The 17,232-nt window shown below is 43.3% G+C and overlaps 1 protein-coding gene across 1 annotated transcript in view; it reads right to left on the reverse strand.

Annotated features, from left to right (window-relative positions):
- PHF21B (PHD finger protein 21B) overlaps nucleotides 1–17,017 on the reverse strand; it is a 261,421-nt gene extending 244,404 nt beyond the window's left edge. Inside the window, exons 1-2 of the mRNA XM_084811266.1 lie at nucleotides 16,588–17,017; nucleotides 15,577–15,642 (exon numbers count right to left, since the gene is read on the reverse strand). Of these exons, the coding sequence (XP_084667392.1) occupies nucleotides 15,577–15,642; nucleotides 16,588–16,641 (120 nt within the window). The 5' untranslated portion in view covers nucleotides 16,642–17,017. The remainder of the gene's footprint in view (nucleotides 1–15,576; nucleotides 15,643–16,587) is intronic.
- Nucleotides 17,018–17,232: the final 215 nt, after the last annotated feature.

Genomic DNA, 17,232 nt, shown 5'->3' on the forward strand with positions numbered 1-17,232 from the left:
AAATGTACAATAAAGGATATTATTAATCACACTGTGATTCTGCTGAAGTACATAAAAAAGCACATAATATGGTACTGGGCATAGAATACAATTTTCTGAGGACATCATCTTTTTTAAAATCAAGTTTCTAGCCTTTATGTCTGTGGAAATATGCTTGAAGCAAGTGGACAAGAAAGGTGGCAGGTAAGATTTCCCATGGCTGGGGGTGGAGCTTCAGTGCCCTTGTCCCTTCCCATGACTAGCAAAATCAAAATAAATTATGCAAAAAAGTATATATTGTGGAACAAATTATGCAAAGCAAGAGAAATCATGCAAATTGCTTCATTTTGCATAATATATTCAAGTCACAGAATTTGACTTTCCTTGAAGAGGAATTGGATTGCCTAGATGGAGAACTATCATTTTACACAGAGCTTTCTATAGAAGCTTTGAAGAGGTACCATATCTCATAATGAAGAGTATCGGCTATTGGGCGGTATAGAGATGAAATAAATAAATAAATATCTCTTATAGAGTAAGAGAGCTTCGGCTATTGGGTGGTATAGAAATAAATAAATAAATAAAAATATCTGCCTTATTGTAACCAGCCTCTCCTGTATTGCATTAATCAATAAATAGTATATATTTTAATTACACTTTCAGACTTATTTACATGGGCATATTACCTTTTTCTCTGAATAATAAGATAATTAGAGAGAGAGAGAGAGACCCGAATCTGTTGCATTTCTAAACCTTCTCATCCTTTTTTATGAAGAAAAGCTTCAATTCACCAATAAATCTTTAAGCAATCTTTGCTCATTCAAAGAGCTCCACAAAGTGGAAATTACAGAAAACGCAACTTAAAGTGCCATTGCATGTCAAAGGTGTGTCAGTGTTCTTACTTGACTCCTGTAACTCAAAATGTAATGCACCTCTTTTGAAAAAATGTTTTAGGGTCCATTATCCATAGTTCTATTGACTGTAAAAAGCAATTCCTATCCCACACTTGGATGAAAGATAAGCTACATCACAAATAAGAGTATTGCATGCCTCACAGAGGGCACACTGTTAACTTAAATAGCTTTGGAATGAAAATCCTAGTATATGGATTCAAAGATTCTCTTTCAAGGCCAATTACATACTCCTGTTGATTAGATGTAAGCAGCTAGCCAAATTTTACATCAAACATCCTCTAGCCACAAGTGCTATATTTAACATCCTTGGAGTAAATCTCAGCTCCTGAAGAAAGAAAGGAAAGGAGAAAAGAATACAATCTCTGAAACACTCAGATCAACACAGCAGCTGATTCCTGCACAGACATTAAGCTTCCACTAGAGAGTTACTTATTCTTAGAGCAACCTTACTCAGAGCTTCTTCTCTGTTTTACTTTCTGCCAATGAAAGCCCGTTTTCTTTTCAGTCCTAACCTTGAGTTGCACGTTTAACTCTTCCAGGGGTTAACACGTATTATTTCATACAGGGTTTCCTTTGTTATATGAGCCATAAGGGGCTGCATGCGCTGTGCAAAAGCATAGCATATATTAGATTTCAATAGATGCTTACTATTGGCAGGCAGAGGTTGTAGTTAGAACTAAGCTACATCAGCAATTTCATATGACACTCTGGAAATTGCTACTATATAACAATAAGTACTGATTCAAAAAGAGAGAGAGAGAGAGAGAGAGAGAGAAAGAAAGAAAGAAAGAAAGAAAGAAAGATTGCTTTGGGGAGAATATTTTATTATGAAGCCATTTCTGATCATAAGCTGGTTATACCTTAAGCAAAAGATACATCTTTAAATGTTAAATATGTAAGGAAATATATACAGAGTGATTTAACATTGGAGAGGCGAGCTGTTTACACACTATCAAGCTAAAATAACTGCCTAGTATAATGGGAGGGAAAACGCAACGCAATTTGCATTTCAGTTGAATTTTTCCCGTTCAGATTTTAGAATTGCAACATGCTTTAAATACTTCCTTGGCTGTGCAGCCCAATCCTATGCATGTTTACCTCAAAGTAAGTCTTACTGAGTCCTTGGAAGTTATTCCCAAGTAGGACTGCCTAGGATTGCAGCCTCAATTTACCATGCATATGTCCTTATTTGATATTGTGGAACCATTTGTGATGGCATTACAAATTGCCAATCCCTATTTCAGTTAAAAATTGTGTGCACAGTACAGCTACCATTAAAGACTCCCTATTGATTCCGATGGGAATTTGTTTAAGCAAGTGCTTAACTTTCCCACTGAAATCAATGGTACTAAGATTTCTCTCACTGGGCAAAACCCCTAACCCAAAGACATTTACAGAGATATAGTGCCATTTCAGTCATTTGAGCTGTCAGTTTGATGCAGATTCCTGCATTGAGCAGGGGTTGGACTTGATGGTCTCATAGGCCCTTTCCAACCCTACTATTCTATGATTCTATGATATAGGAAAAACCATTCAGTACCCTTCTCCCACTACCACACATAACAGACATGCCAACATAAATCTAGGGCAGTGTTGTTAAATTAATGTTTCCCAAACTCTAGAGACTGAGTGTTTTGGATGATGGAAAAAATGCAGCATCCATTCAATACACCAGTGCTCTTAGACTTGGTTTAATTCTAATAGATAAGATGCTGGGGTGGGTAGAAGTGGTCCCCGTTCCATGCTGAGACTTTGGCAGGGTTTGGATGATCAGTGGCGGAAACAGCACAGCATCAGTTGTTTCCCCTCTCCCATGTGTGCTGGTCGTGGAACCAGGCCTGCCCTAACTATCCATGCAGCACTGCAGCTTGCCGTGTTGTCTGAACCTGGCGCATGATGCAGGCAGAATGACACTTCACCCATCCTACATCTCTACTGTAAGCCATGGGTTGTAGGATGGGTGAAAAGTCACTACACCTGGGCCGCATGCCGGGTTCAGACAACACGGCAACCTGCAGTACCATGCTGGTAATTAGGCAGCCAGCACACATAGGGGTGGGAGAAACAATGGACGCTGCATTGTTTCCCCCACTGATCATCCGAACCCAGCCACCATGAAACTACTGACTTGGTCTGCATGATCAAAACAGCCCACCATGGCTTGCTTAAGCCATGGTGGGCTGCAGGGTGTGCTGGTGCATGCTGGGCAGGATTTGGTCTGTTGTTGGGTTATGCTCAACCGCTGCAGCCTGGGTCTGCATGACATGACAAGCCACGGCTGGGCAATGAATATTCAAAATGGCCTCCCACACTGTTAGATCGCACGGACCAGCCCACTATCTCTCAGCTTCAAAGAAGTAACAGTGACTCAATGAAAAATGAGACATTCTTACTGAACCTTATTTTTTAAAAAATAAACATAGGCTGGCCAACTTTTATCACATATCTAACTCTTGTATTCAAACCAAACGCCTGGGTCCACTATGGATTCTGGCTAATGACTAAATGGCATCTTTAGCTACTTTATAATTTCAGCTTGTAACTTCCTTAAAGGCAATACTGAAGTACTTTGGCCACATCATGAGAAAACAGGATACCCTGGAGAAGATGCTGATGCTAGGGAAAGTGGAAGGCAAAAGGAAGAGGGGCCAACCAAGGGCAAGGTGGATGGATGATATTCTGGAGGTGACGGACTTGACCTTGGAAGAGCTGTGGGTGGCGACGGCCGACAGGAAGCTCTGGCGTGGGCTGGTCCACAAAGTCACGAAGAGTCGGAAGCGACTGACCAAATAAACAACAACTTCCTTTTACTTCTTTTGTTGCCCAAAGGTCCTGTGTGAGAGCTTCCCCCTTTTTAAAGCAACCAGTGCCCCTTATACAGCATATCTTTATCTTAAACACTATATTGGTCTTTGACTTGACTGTGCCCTGTATGAATCAAATTAATCCAGCCTTCCCCAGCCTAGTGCCCTCCAGATGGGATGGACTAAACTCTCATCATCCCCAGCCAGCATGGCCAGGCCCTGCTGATTGGGGATGGTGGTCATTGTAATCCAGCCCACCTGGACTGTACCAGGTTAGGGGAGGCCAAAATAAATGAATGGACAAGACTTAAAGATAGTAGGATTCCACTGCTACCCTGTTTGGATTCAGGGGGCCAATCTACACTTATGGGTTTTTTCGCTTCCAATGAGGTTTCACCACCCGTCTTTCACACTACGCAGTACCCGCCTTGAATTGGAACAGGAATTTCCCGCTTTCAATACCCTGATATCCAGGTATTTCCCCTTAATGTGCTCTGATTTTCCACCTTCGCTACCATATCTGGTCGTAGTCCCCTCCCCTGCCTGTCCATATACGTCGGTGTTTGTATTTCCCTCCTGTCCAATCACAGCTCTCTACGGCCCCATGTCATCTTCCAGCTACTGATCACATAGCTTCCTCAGCACTCAATGTTTCCTCGGCAACAAGCAAAGGCCTGGATGTGTGCGCGGTTGTTTGATCTCGGAAGCTAAGCAGGGTCAGCCCCGGTCAGTAGCTGGATGGGCGACCACCTGGGAATCAGGCTTCCTGCATTGAGCAGGGGGTTGTTCTATCCCTTCAAATGAGACTAAGTTTTACCCCCTCCTATCCCCCGCTTCGGGTTTTGTTTTGTTTTTTAAATTAAGGCATTATCTTCGAAGAATTGTGGCTTCTCTGCGATTTTTTTTCTAATAAAGGCATGATCTTCAAAGATTTGAAAATTCTAAGATTTGAAGCGCACATATCCAGCTCTTTGCTTGTTGCTGAGGAAACACTGAGTGCTGAGGAAGCTATACGATCAGTAACCGGAAGATGACATGGGGCCGTCAAGAGCTGTGAGCATTGTGGGCGTGGAATCAGCAGAAACAGGAAGAGTTTCTGATCCTCCAATGAGAGCCTCCATCTTTAAGAGCAGGAAAACAGCACAGTACTCGAGTGTGAACCGAGCTCACACATTCGATGAAGCACCGCAACGGGGAAAATGGGTGAGTGTGGATAATCACGTTTTAATGCGAGAGTGTTTAAACCTGACAGGACACCGAATTCACTGCGATGGCAGGCACAATGTAGATAGGCCCAGGGACATTCCTCTTCTGGAAGACTAGTATCCTGAAATAAAGGGTTGTCACTTCAACACAGCCTCGTAGATATAGATCATCATACTGGACCTGAAATTAAGGACTACTACAGTGTTCTGCAAAACTGTGTTCAAGCGACAATCCTTCAAAATAAAGCAACATGCAGTGACCCCAAAACTGTTAATGCTACATTTTCCCACATAGATGTCATTAAAATCTGATGGATTTAGCAAGAGTTCTATACAAAAAAATAATTTTGAAAGTAATGTTTGCTCTGCGGGAAACTAAACAGGCAGTGTAGGCCTGGGGACATATACAAACAATTGCTATAAAATTACAAGTGATCTCAGATCAGAGCCAGCCCTCTCATGAAGAGAGGTGAAGCCCCTGCCTCAGGCAGCAGTGTGGGAGGAACAGTGAATTGCATGCTCCCCCCATCCCACCAGGAGGGCCTGCCACCACCACGCTCCCTTCCTTTGCTGCTGTTGCCACCACCACCATCACCGTGTCTCCCTACCCCCCCCCCATTGCCACTGCCTGCTCAGAGTGGGCTGAACTCTCTGAAGAGCTATTGTCAGCCAGAAAAGTGCAGGCAATCTTGAGGGACACCTCTCCTCCCACAATGCCTGGATCTCAGGAAGGACCCCTCAGAGGATCTCACTGCCCTGCCAAGCAGGCAACAATGCAAACAATGCAGCAGGAGGAGGGAGGGAGACAGATGCATGTGGGCGAGCGGGTGGGCGGGGGGAGACAGTTGCAGCTGATGGGCAGGGGGAGGGAGGGAGAAGGGAGACCGATGCAGAGGGCAAGAGAAGGATGGGGGGCGGCTGCAATGGTGGCTGGCAATGGTGTGTGTCCTTTTCCACCTCAGGCAGCGAGAGAGTTTGCCTCAGATCAGGTGTGTACAAAATGCAGTGCAACAAAAGTGTATTTGCTGCCCCGGCTATCAAGGCATCAGCTATTTAAGAATCCATTTCTGTTCGCCGCAGATTAGGTATCCTCACAACATGTAACAGGTAGCAAATATCTTTAAGCACTGAACAAGAGAAATTCTGAATGGCATTGTTGGTAGAATCCCCTTTTCTGAATAGACAAAGGCATTGCAAGGAAAACATTACTAAATCACAGAGATAATCATCATAGTCAGCTCCTGTAATGAGGTATCATGGGATTACTGGAGTTATTATGAGAGTCATCTTATTGAAGAAATTCAAAGTTAATTGAAATCCATTGTACTGTTCAGACAGCAGGTGTTTTAAGTGGCTAAAATATCAAAGTGAACTCTTTAAAACAGTTACAACAAATGCCACATTCACTTTTCAACCTCTGGCACTTGCAAGTGAAGCACTACAATGTTAGTGTGTGTCCCCCGCCGCCTTTTATTTTTTTTAAAGCAATCTTTCTCCTACCATTTTGGCTTCTATGAAACAAAAACTGGTCAAAATATTCTTCGATGCAACGACTGGCCTGAGGGCGAACTACATCAGTAACTCAGAGAAGGTCAAATTTTATCTTCGGTTGAATTGCGAATGTTTAATGATATACCTTTAGTTTTAACATAAATGTGTTTTACAAAACCTGTTTGTCACGATGAGATCTCAGACTTCACACAACCATACAAAACAGAGAATGCTAATGTTTACAGCAAAAACCATACACAAATAAAATGCTAAGGTATAAATATAAAAAAGTATGATCATGAGAACAATGCAATCAAGAAGATGACAGAACTAAATAATTGGTCAAGAATAGACTTTTTCTTTAAGTCTAAGTCTCTTGATCCTTGTGGTTGTTTAATGTGCAGAATTCCCAAATATGTCAATGGAGCATCTACGTAAGATTTACAAGGGGACTACAAAAATAAGGCCTACATTAAGGTTCTAGTCCTAAATACATTGACTTTGTGTACTCACACTTAGAACCAGCATCTCATTCATTAACATGTTTGTCAAATGAACAGTGAAAAATTCAGGGAGTATGAAGAGTTAAAAAAACATACCACTAGAACATTTGTTAATAATGACATTTCAGCTGTGCTTTAGAGTGTTTAAAGTGCACCATTCACATTATCTGAGTAATCCGTACAACAACTCCCGAAGGTAGGTCAGTATTATTATCTGCGTATTGCAGAAGGTGGAGCTTTGACCTACGTCGAACCATCTAGACTGCCCATGGCAGAAGTGAGATTTGGACCAGGGATTTCCTGCTTCACAGTTTGGTCTCTTAGCACTATGCTACACTATACTTAGGGCATAATCCTATGCATGTTTAGACAGAAAAAAGTCCTACAACTCCCAGCATTGCTAGCTGGGGAATGCTGGGAGTTGTAGGATTTTTCCTGTCTAAACATGCAGAGGATTGTGCCTTTGATGGTACAAGACCAGATCCAAGGCCTGTCACAGGAAGCTGAAGCACTTCCACTGGTTTTTGTCAGCATTAGGCATTACAATCTAGCCTGTATGCTCCAGTTTCCCTTCAAACCAAGGGAATCACTTGGAGCAAATGTAATGGCCAAAACTCTTGGTGATGTACCATTTGCAAAACAGGTTGTGGCCACAATTCTGAATGTTCAGCTCCATACGTGGAACACTTCGCTCCTTACAGGAGAAAATAGGAAGCCCCTGTATACACATGGCTCTGGATCATTGCCCCTTTTCCTAGTTTTGTTGATACTTACATTCCCTGATTTGTTTCAGGCCTAACCATATGAAGCATGGAGCTTGATCAAATATCACAAATTTCTCCTTTAACTTGTGTACACAATGCTACTATTTCAAAGCATCACCTAGCTAGCTTTGATTTGAGAAGCCCACAAAAGCAACCCCTTGGAACAAAAGATATAATAATATGCTCTGTCAAAGATATAATTTGCCAGCCCATCCCTAGTGCTTAAGAAGGGGACCTTAATTCCAAGAAGTCTAATGCATCCCAAGAACCTACTTCCAGCCAGATCATAAACAGCAAATGACAGTCAACTATTTAATTTCAGATATGCTACTCCCAAAAGACAAAACCAGCAATAACACTATCTTGGAAGAGTCTGTCAGAGACTAGCGTTGATTTCTATGCAGATAGTAAATTATGGCTAAGAAATGAAACAGTGCACAAGTGAATGGCATATACATAATGTCTTTCAGGAAGACATATTTTTATTACTCTGCTCCAGGACAGGCTTGTCTGAATGCAGAGTTCATCAGCAATGAAACACAGCAAGCCTTCCACATACTGTTCATTTTCAAGATCTGGTTTGCCAGCCAATACTAATGTCAGGTTAGAGTTTAACTGTGCAATTATTAAGCAGGAAGTCTGAGAAAGCAGTAAAAGGAGTTAAAGGATGCCTAGAAAGCACAGGCAAAAACGCAGCAGAGTGCTTCAGATATGCTGTTAAAGGACAACTCTGCTTTTCAGGAAAGACCTTTTATTTACATACACATGCTTATTTCTTGACAGTATAGATAAAAATGTTACAGCTGCTCTGTAGGTGATGTGGATTCAAGGTGTAAAACCATTGGACCAATTAATGGAGTCTTCACACATCATATCTTGTTAAAGAGGAATACCATATTCTCAAATGGTATTCAAATTCATCAAAGCTCTAAAGGGAGGGGTAGAATATGCAGGTAAAGTAACATATACTAACATTTCCAAGAAGTCTCTGAGCAAAACACAAAATGAAGTATTGAATAAAGATGCATTTGAAAGAAAGAAAAAAATCTCTGTGATCCATCTTTGAAATAAATATTGCAGAAAGCGGTTAAGTCCATAAAAAGCAGAAGAAACTAAATTACTCTTCAGTTCAGTTGCAAATAGCAATCTGATTTCTTCTATAAATCCATATTTTAAATGGATGTTTTCCTCAAAACACTTTACATTTGTCCTTGGAGACCTTCATCTTTATTTTTGTGTGAAGTCCATTTAACAAATCAGTCTGAAGTCCAGTGGTCAAAATAAGAATCCAGTGCATGGGACATCATTAGACACCCAATCCAGTATAGGGTTAGGTGAGCTTAAACCCATTGCTTAAGGTAGGTGGATTTGTTTTGCTGTCCTTGAAGAAGCAGAAGCAGCAGAATGTGGTATTTAGGTCCCACTGAAATCGATGAGGCAAGTTAGTTGTGGCTTAACTCAGGGCCCACTGCTTTCCATTGGTAACTAAGTCCAACAAATTAACATTGTAATATATGTCTAATCAGAAGTCTCATTGCATTCAGTGTCACAGTCCTAGATAGGCTGGTAGATTGAGTCTCGTCATGGCGACCATCAGCACCAATGACATGGGTAATGTAGTTGTGTGGGTCTGGAAGCAAAAGTTAGGTTGCTAGGTAGGAATGTGAAATCCAGGTTTTCCAAGGTGTTCCACGTGCAGGACCAGCTAGGCGGGCAGAGCTGAGGGGTTTTAATGTGTGGATGAGACAGTGGGGTCAGGAGGAGTGGTCTGGATTTGCCTAAGCATTTTAGGACAAGCGGGGCCTAAAGAGATGAGCTCCACTTGAACCAGAATGGACCTTGCTGATATTGACCTTGCTCAATATCAGCAACTAAGCCCTGGCAGAAAGCAGACAGAAGTTGGAGGGGTGTGTGTTTGGTTTGGGATGAGTGTGAATTGTTGATGGTTTAAAGTTGTTGTTTGAAATTGTTGATTGTTTAAGATGTTTTTTATATTTTCATACATCAATGTTTTTATATTGTGTTTTTAGGGTTTTAAACTTTTTAAATCACCCAGAGAACTTTGGCTATTGGGTGGCATACAAACGTAACCAATGAATGAAATGTTTCTGACCATTCAAATAGATATGGGGTAGAACCACGCAATGAGCCTACAGTAGAATGTGATAGGGGGCCGCGGTGGCTTAGTGGTTGAGACGCTGAACTGCAGACCGGAAGATCGGCAGGACAGCAGTTCGAGACCCGTGTGCCGCGTGACAGAGTGAGCTCCCGTCTTCAGTCCCAGCTCCTGCCAACCTAGCAGTTCGAAAGCAAGAAACTGCAAGTAGATAAATAGGTCTCGCTTCGGTGGGAAAGGTAACAGCGTTCTGTGCACCTCGGTGTTCAGTCATGCCGGCCACATGACCATGGAAGCGTCTTCAGACAGCGCTGGCTCTTCGGCTTAGAAATGGAGATGAGCACCACACCCTAGAGTCGGACAAGACTGGTTGGGGACACCTTTACCTTTACCTTAGAATGTGATAGCCAGCCAGAGGGCTGTAGGGGTCAATGCACTTGCCAGAAGAGGCATGTGGAGAGGCACACCAAGTATAGGTATTTATATGCTAATGCTAGAAGCCTCCAAGCCAAAATGGGGAACTGAAGTGCCTGGTTTTAAAGGAAAACACAGATAAAGTGGGCAGAATGGAAAACTGGTGGAATGGAGAAAACCAGAGGGAGGTGGTTATCTCTGGAAACAAACTCTAGGAAAGACAGGGAAGGGTATACTTTGGGTGGTATTGCTTCTGTACGTCAAAGAGGGCATAGAGTCAAACAAACTAGAAATCTAGAATCACTGTGGGTGGCAGTACTAGGGCCCAAAAGTAATTTAGTACTGGGGACCTACAGGCTGAAATGATCAGGGTGATCTTGAGATGGAGAATGAAATCGGCAGGCATCCAAAGGAGAAAGTGTTGTAGAAATGGATGATTTCAAATGTATATTCTGGTCATGACATGTATATCCTGGTCATGTATATTCTGGTAACATTTCTAGATACCCTAAATGACTGTGCCATAGAAAAGTTGGTCAGGGAACTGACCAGAAGGCAATCCTGGACTTAACCAACAGTGGTGCCTGGGACCTGGTGCCATTAAACTGCTGTACCTATTTATCTACTTGCAATTTCTTGCTTTCGAACTGCTAGGTTGGCAGAAGCTGGGACTGAAGACAGGAGCTCACTCCGTCACGCAGCACTCGGGTCTCCAACTGCTGTCCTGCCGACCTTCCGGTCTGCAGTTCAGCGTCTTAACCACTAAGCCACCGCAGCCCCCTGCAGGTCAGGAAAGGTACCACCAAGTCCAAGAGGACACCAGTATAGTTAACAAGAGGCAAGAAGGCAAGAAAATGGAAGACTTGCCCAAAGGCAGAAAACATAAAGGGAACACAAACTTTGGTAAAACAAATGCAAGCTGACAATAAGGGATGCAAAAAGGACGAATTTGAGGAGCCTATCACTCAAAATATGAAGACCAACTTTTTTTTTTTTTAATGCTTAAAATAAACTGGAAACTGTCTAAAGAGATGGTTGGACAATTGAACAACATGTATGTTAAAGGCATGCTAAAGGAGGATATGGACATGGCAGAAAAGTTCAATTAATTCTTTGCATCTGTCTTCACTGAAGCAGATGGATATTGGTGAATGTTCACCAAAGGAGTCTGAAGAAGAACCAAGGCAAATACTACTGACAACAGATCAAATTCTAAGCCATATCTACAAATTTATTACAAAGTAATAAATTACCAGGTTCACATGACCACCAGAGAGTTCTCAAAGAACCCAAATGTGAAATTGCTGATCCAACAAAATATGTAACTTGTCTCAAACACCTTTTAGAGTTCTTCAAGAGTATCCATAATCATGTGGATAGGGTCAATCCAGTAGAGTACTTGGAGTTTCAAAATGGCAACTAAAATGATCAAGGGGCTGCAGCAATCCCCCTATAAAGAAAGGTTGCAATGTTTGGAGCTTTTTAGTTTAGAAGAAAAGGTGAATAAGGGGAGATATTTTAGAGGTGTATAAAATTATGTGAGGTGTAGAGAAAGTAGTAGAGATATGTTTTTCTCCTTCTCTCATAATATTAGGACCCAGGGTCATTCAGTGACGTTGCATGATGGAAGATTTAGGACAGATAAATGTGGTCATAAGCCACAAATGTAGATGGCTTTAAATGGGAATTTGACAAATTCATAGAGGGTAATACTATCAATGGCTACTAGTCATGATAACTATATTTTATTTATTTATTACATTGCTATACTACCCAACAGCAGAAACTACAACGAAGTTCAGAGACAGTATACCTCTGAATAACAGTGACTACAAACAATGGCAGCAGTTAACTATTGTGCTCATGTCCTCCTCGAGGGCTTCCCAAGGGCATCTGGTTGGCCACTTTGGGAAATAAGATGCTGGACAAGATAGCCCTTTGGTCTGTTCCTGCAGGGTTCTTCTTATGTTCTCAGCTAAGTGCAACTAACTTAGTCTGGATCTAATCCAATGGGTATAAGTGTGCCAAACTCTCTGCTGGATTGTGGCCAATATATGTGGCTACCATTTTATTTTCTCTTTCAATTAAAAATGTACATGCACATGATTAAACAGAGGGACTCTGGGTTGGGCAGTCCACAAGTCCACTGACTCCAAATTAGCCCTGTTAAAGTCACTAGGACTTTTCTAGAGTAAGGAGATTGTGAATTACAGCCAGAATTTCTACATGATTTCCCACCCGGTCACAGGCATGCATTAATGAGATGCACACTAGTGAAATGTTACTAATAAAGAGCATCTGAAAGATTTAGAAGGGAATTTTATAACCCGTGCCAGTTGAAACTATCACTAGTAATCCTGCTTCCTAGGAGTTTATTTAGATCATTCCCAAGCCCAATTCAGGCATTCTATAACCGTCTCGCTCATCCCCACACTCCCTTCTCATGTGTTAGTTAAATTCAGTTATAGAACACCTGAATAGGAGTCCAGTGAACATAACTTCCTCTGAAAGGGAGAGACTATCATTCAAAAAATCCCACAGTATCGAGCGAATACTCTGCAGTTCTCTTCTATGCAGCATGAACAAAAATAATTTTGGATTGTTTCCTTGAAGAGGGAGAATGATTATTCTACCAAAAGCTAACTTCAGTGACTTTGTGATGTGGATTCAGGCTGAGGCCTTAAAACTCATGTCACTTGTCAGTGCGATTTCCAGTCTGGCCCCCAGAGGTGACCGTGTGCAGTACAAGAAGGCATTGCATCATCAGCATCCAGCCTTTTACCATTGTATAAGCTCTCGTTGCATGAAAGAGGCAGAGGATAACGGCACACACTTTTTCAGTAGAAGGAGCAGTGAATCCAAGGACTAGTAGTTGTCGTTTGTTACATAATCTTTAACTCAGGGCTTTCTTTCAACGTGACTAACATAGAGCCATTGTTTACTATTTAGTTCAGAGACTGGAAATGTCAGTCTGAACCCAGCAGCTGCATCCAACTCAATTTGCAAACTGTGCTTCTTTGCCTTATCTAAATTCCAGCACAACACATAATAAATAGCTTCTCATTGACGATCATCATAAAAATTTAAATAGCCTTGAAATTGTTGCTGTAAGACAGCGAGGAACCATCGCATTTATGTCCTGAATGCCCACTTTAATGCAGTAAAACTATTTCCCTATCAAAGAGACGAAAACATAGAAATAAATGCATTGCTGGCAGTGTGCAGCTGTTAGCTTGTTTTAAATAAATCCTCTACTCAGTGGAGTAGCAGAATCGATATAACACGCTGTTTTACCCTGCAAGGAAAAAAAAGGGGCTTTACTGCTCGATCGCGTGCTGCCTTCCCCGCGAAGAAAAGAAACTATCTGATTTGATTCTGTACAGTGATTAAACATCTTTGTGCTCTGCTGAGTACGGTATTCTGTCCCCTCCTCCCCCCCACCCTCAAAAATGGCATCAAAGCAATCAAAATGGTAATGTTAAGCATGAATGGGGCCCCATCCCCCACCTTCAAACTCTGCAGACTTTTCTCCATGTTGGGAAGAAACCAACACCCCTTCCTCACAAAATGGAAGCTTCCACTACCAAACTGAGAGTGCTGTCAAATTCTGGGCTACGATCAATCGGGATGGGGAGGGAGGGGGGGAGGGGAGGGAGTGGTGGTAGTGGAAACGCTCGTAGATGTGTGTGTATATATATATATATATATATATATGTGTGTGTGTGTGTGTGTGTGTGTATATATTTATATATATATATATATATATATGACGCCCGTCGTCTCGGGCATGCATTCGACGGGCAACGACGCAAAATATGCACGGCTTACTTTGCAACTTCAACAACGAGTATATGGGGGGGGGGCATTAGTCCTTTCTTCCTCCCCCCCACCCCCACCGCCGCCCCGCCTTCGAACGTTGACATATGTTGGATAGGATGGAAAGATTATTGGGGGGGGGGGGTCGTGCGGGTGAAGAGGGAGGGAAAAATACGATCAAGAGCGCTGTTCCAAGTTTGGTGCTGAAAGGGCTGCTGCATTCCGAAGGAATCGCGATCGATTCCGCCGGAGGAAAGGGAGAGGAGGGGGGGGGGAGAGCGGGGGGGGGGAGCTCGATCTCTCCGCCAAAGGGGCTTTTGGAAAGCTGCATGAGCAAGCAAGGAGGAGGGGAGGGAGGAGCGCGGAGGGCTGGGAGGAGGGGAGCCATGGTGAAAGTTGGCTTTTATATGGAGGGGGGGAGGAACAATCCGGCAGATCATAGCCTCGCTCTCTAAGCCGCTGCTGCTCGCGATTTCTGCATTGCAAGTACTGGAAGGGGGGGAGGGGGGAAGCGAAGGGGCTGGCGCGCGTGTGCGCGCGTGTGAGCGTGTGCGTGGTTTTAAAGCTCCGGAGATGCACGCGGAGCTGTTGAGTGTTCCATGGCATCTGTTCGTGGTGCTGAACGCGAAACGATGCAGCCCCTCGCCATCAGCTGATCCTAGCAACACAAACTCAACAACGCAAGGCAACTTTTCTTTCGGCTCGGAAAGGGAGAGGGGGGGGGCAGCTGAGGAGATTGGGGGTGGGGGGAGGTGGAACCAATAATTGCAGCCCGTGCACACCAGGGTCGCTCGCTGCAATCGCAGAGACGTGCTTACACAGAGCACGCACACGCACACACAAAGAAAGTTTGCATGGAGAGCGGGGGAGGAAGAGAAGGGATCTGGCTTCGTATCGCCTCACTTTTTATCCTCAGATTTGCCTAACTAGACAGAGCCATGCAGGGGGAGAGGGTTATGGGTCTGTGTGCGCGCGTAAAAGTACCTACATAAACTCGACTCCAAAGCTGGCACGTCAGATCAAGCCAAAGAAAGAGAAAACCCGAAGTGTGTGGAGGGGGGGGGGGGGAGAACTATGTATGTACATGAAAACGAATCAGTTTTCCGACAGAAACAGATATAAAAGATTACAAAGTGGGCTCGTCTCTTTTAATCCCAACTCTTCCATACTGCAAGGAACTAAGAACAAACTAGCACAAGACCAAAGAATTTCCCATATTCCTAAAACATGTCGACCAACTCAAAATGGACGCCTCGGTGTATGTGTGTGTGTGTTTAAAAAAAAAAAAAACCCGTTCTAACTACTGCTTATCTCTTTTTGTGTATTAGGATTATTAATATAATAAACACATTTCCAGACAAGGCAGAAGAGGGCTGGATCTCTCATCTTTAAAACCTTTTCTCACTTTAGGCTATCTTTAGTAAACATGAGTGTTTTATTCACATGTCGGTATTTTCCAGCTAGCGCAGACTCTTTTAGAATGTTTAGAAAGTGCATCATAAAAAAGAAAGAAAGAAAGAAAGAAAAGAAGCCAATCCACAGACACATAACTAAATCGATTCATTCTTACTTGTTTTTCATTAAGAGCTGCTATTCTCGATTGCCTCTCATGGATTTGTTTCTTAAGATCACCGTTCTGTAAAAATGGCAATAAAATGCAGATTAAAAACCAAGTGTAAACTAAAGCCAGTTAAGAGTAAACTTGCGTCTACGAATGGTTCAGAGGAAAAACCCAACGAAATGCATGCACAATAAGGAGCAAGGGATATATAGATATAGATATAGATGTATATAACCCCTTTAAGTAACAAAGCTCAGCCCGGTCTTCAAAATGAGATCTCTTACTGATAAAGTTTCGTATCCTGCTGTCCCAGCAGAACTGCACTTATTACAGCACAGCTAAAATACTGAAGAGGCTGGGTTTAATTTTTTTTTTTTAAGCATCTGCATTTACCTGTGGATTTTGCTTCATCTGTGCAACTAGTTTCTAAAAAAAAAAAAAAAAAAATCACCCGGAAAAAAAAGGAATTAGAAAGTATTCACGTGTAATGGATTTTTAAAAAATGTGCGTGCGTGTGCGTGTGTGTGTGTAAAAGGGGGAGGGAGGGGGTATGGAACAAAGAGGCAAGTAAACACAGCGAGTCAGTTTCAAGCAAAGCTCATAAATATTCAAGTCTCGTCCTAATCTCTCCAACACACACATAAGCACCAACCGCAATGTTAACTCCGGATGGAAGCAACGCAGGCACACACACGTCAAAACTCAGCCAAACAATCTCTAAAACTACTTTTGCGAAGTGCTCCACGCTATAAGTAAGAGTCTGGAGGAGATGAGGGAGGCTCCTAGAGAGATCCCCCCCCACGCTACTCTTTACCACCAAGCCCCCCCCTCCTTTGACTCCCCCCCGCCCCGCGATCGATAGACCTTGCGACAAGAACCCAAAGCTACTTGGTAAGCAGGCAGTGTTAGGTTCTTTCGTGTTCTCTCTCGCGCGCTAGCGCAAGGGACGTGAGAGTATTTCTCTCTCGGTCCCTCTCTCTCTCTCTCTCTCTCTCTCTCTCTCTCTCTCTCCCCTTTTACCTGATGACATTGGATTTCCACTTTTAGCGCCTCTTGCAAGCTGTGCAGCTCCATCCTTGCAACTTGCTAGACACTTTTCTCCCACTTTCGAATCCCAGTGAAGTTTGGTGGGTTTTTGTTTTTTCTCTTGGCAACCACAGCCACCGACAACCCTAACGAATCAAAACAACGACCCCTCCCCCCCAAGATTATATATATATATATATATATATATATATGGAAAGCGATAACAACAATCGAAAGAAACAACTACTCAGTCTGCAAAGCAAGTTCTTTGCCTCTTTGCTAGGGACACAGACAAATCACTCACTTTCCGCCAAACTGGGGGGGGGAGACTCCCCCCCCCGCCGGCCCCTAGCCAACAATCCCCATGGGCCCCCGGGCGGCCCCCTGCTCCGCCCAGGACCCGGTTAGTCGCCCCGCGCAGCGCGGTCCCCCCTCCAGCGGGGACGAAGAACACTCAAAAACGGGAGGGACTATATTTTCTCCGAGCGCGCGCCTTGATTTCACTTTGCCTCGGGAAAAGTTGTGCCACGGCTGTCGATGCTAATTCGGAGTTCCCCGGATGGAGCGGGGGGGGGCGGGCGGGAGAGGGGAGAGAGAGGGAGGGGAAGGCGAGCGAGAGAGAAGGGGAAGGCTCCTCGG

The sequence above is a fragment of the Heloderma suspectum genome, chromosome 7 (assembly GCF_057233095.1).
Source record: "Heloderma suspectum isolate Gila_16-S chromosome 7, 16-S_ref, whole genome shotgun sequence".
Classification (NCBI taxonomy): Eukaryota; Metazoa; Chordata; class Lepidosauria; order Squamata; family Helodermatidae; genus Heloderma; species Heloderma suspectum.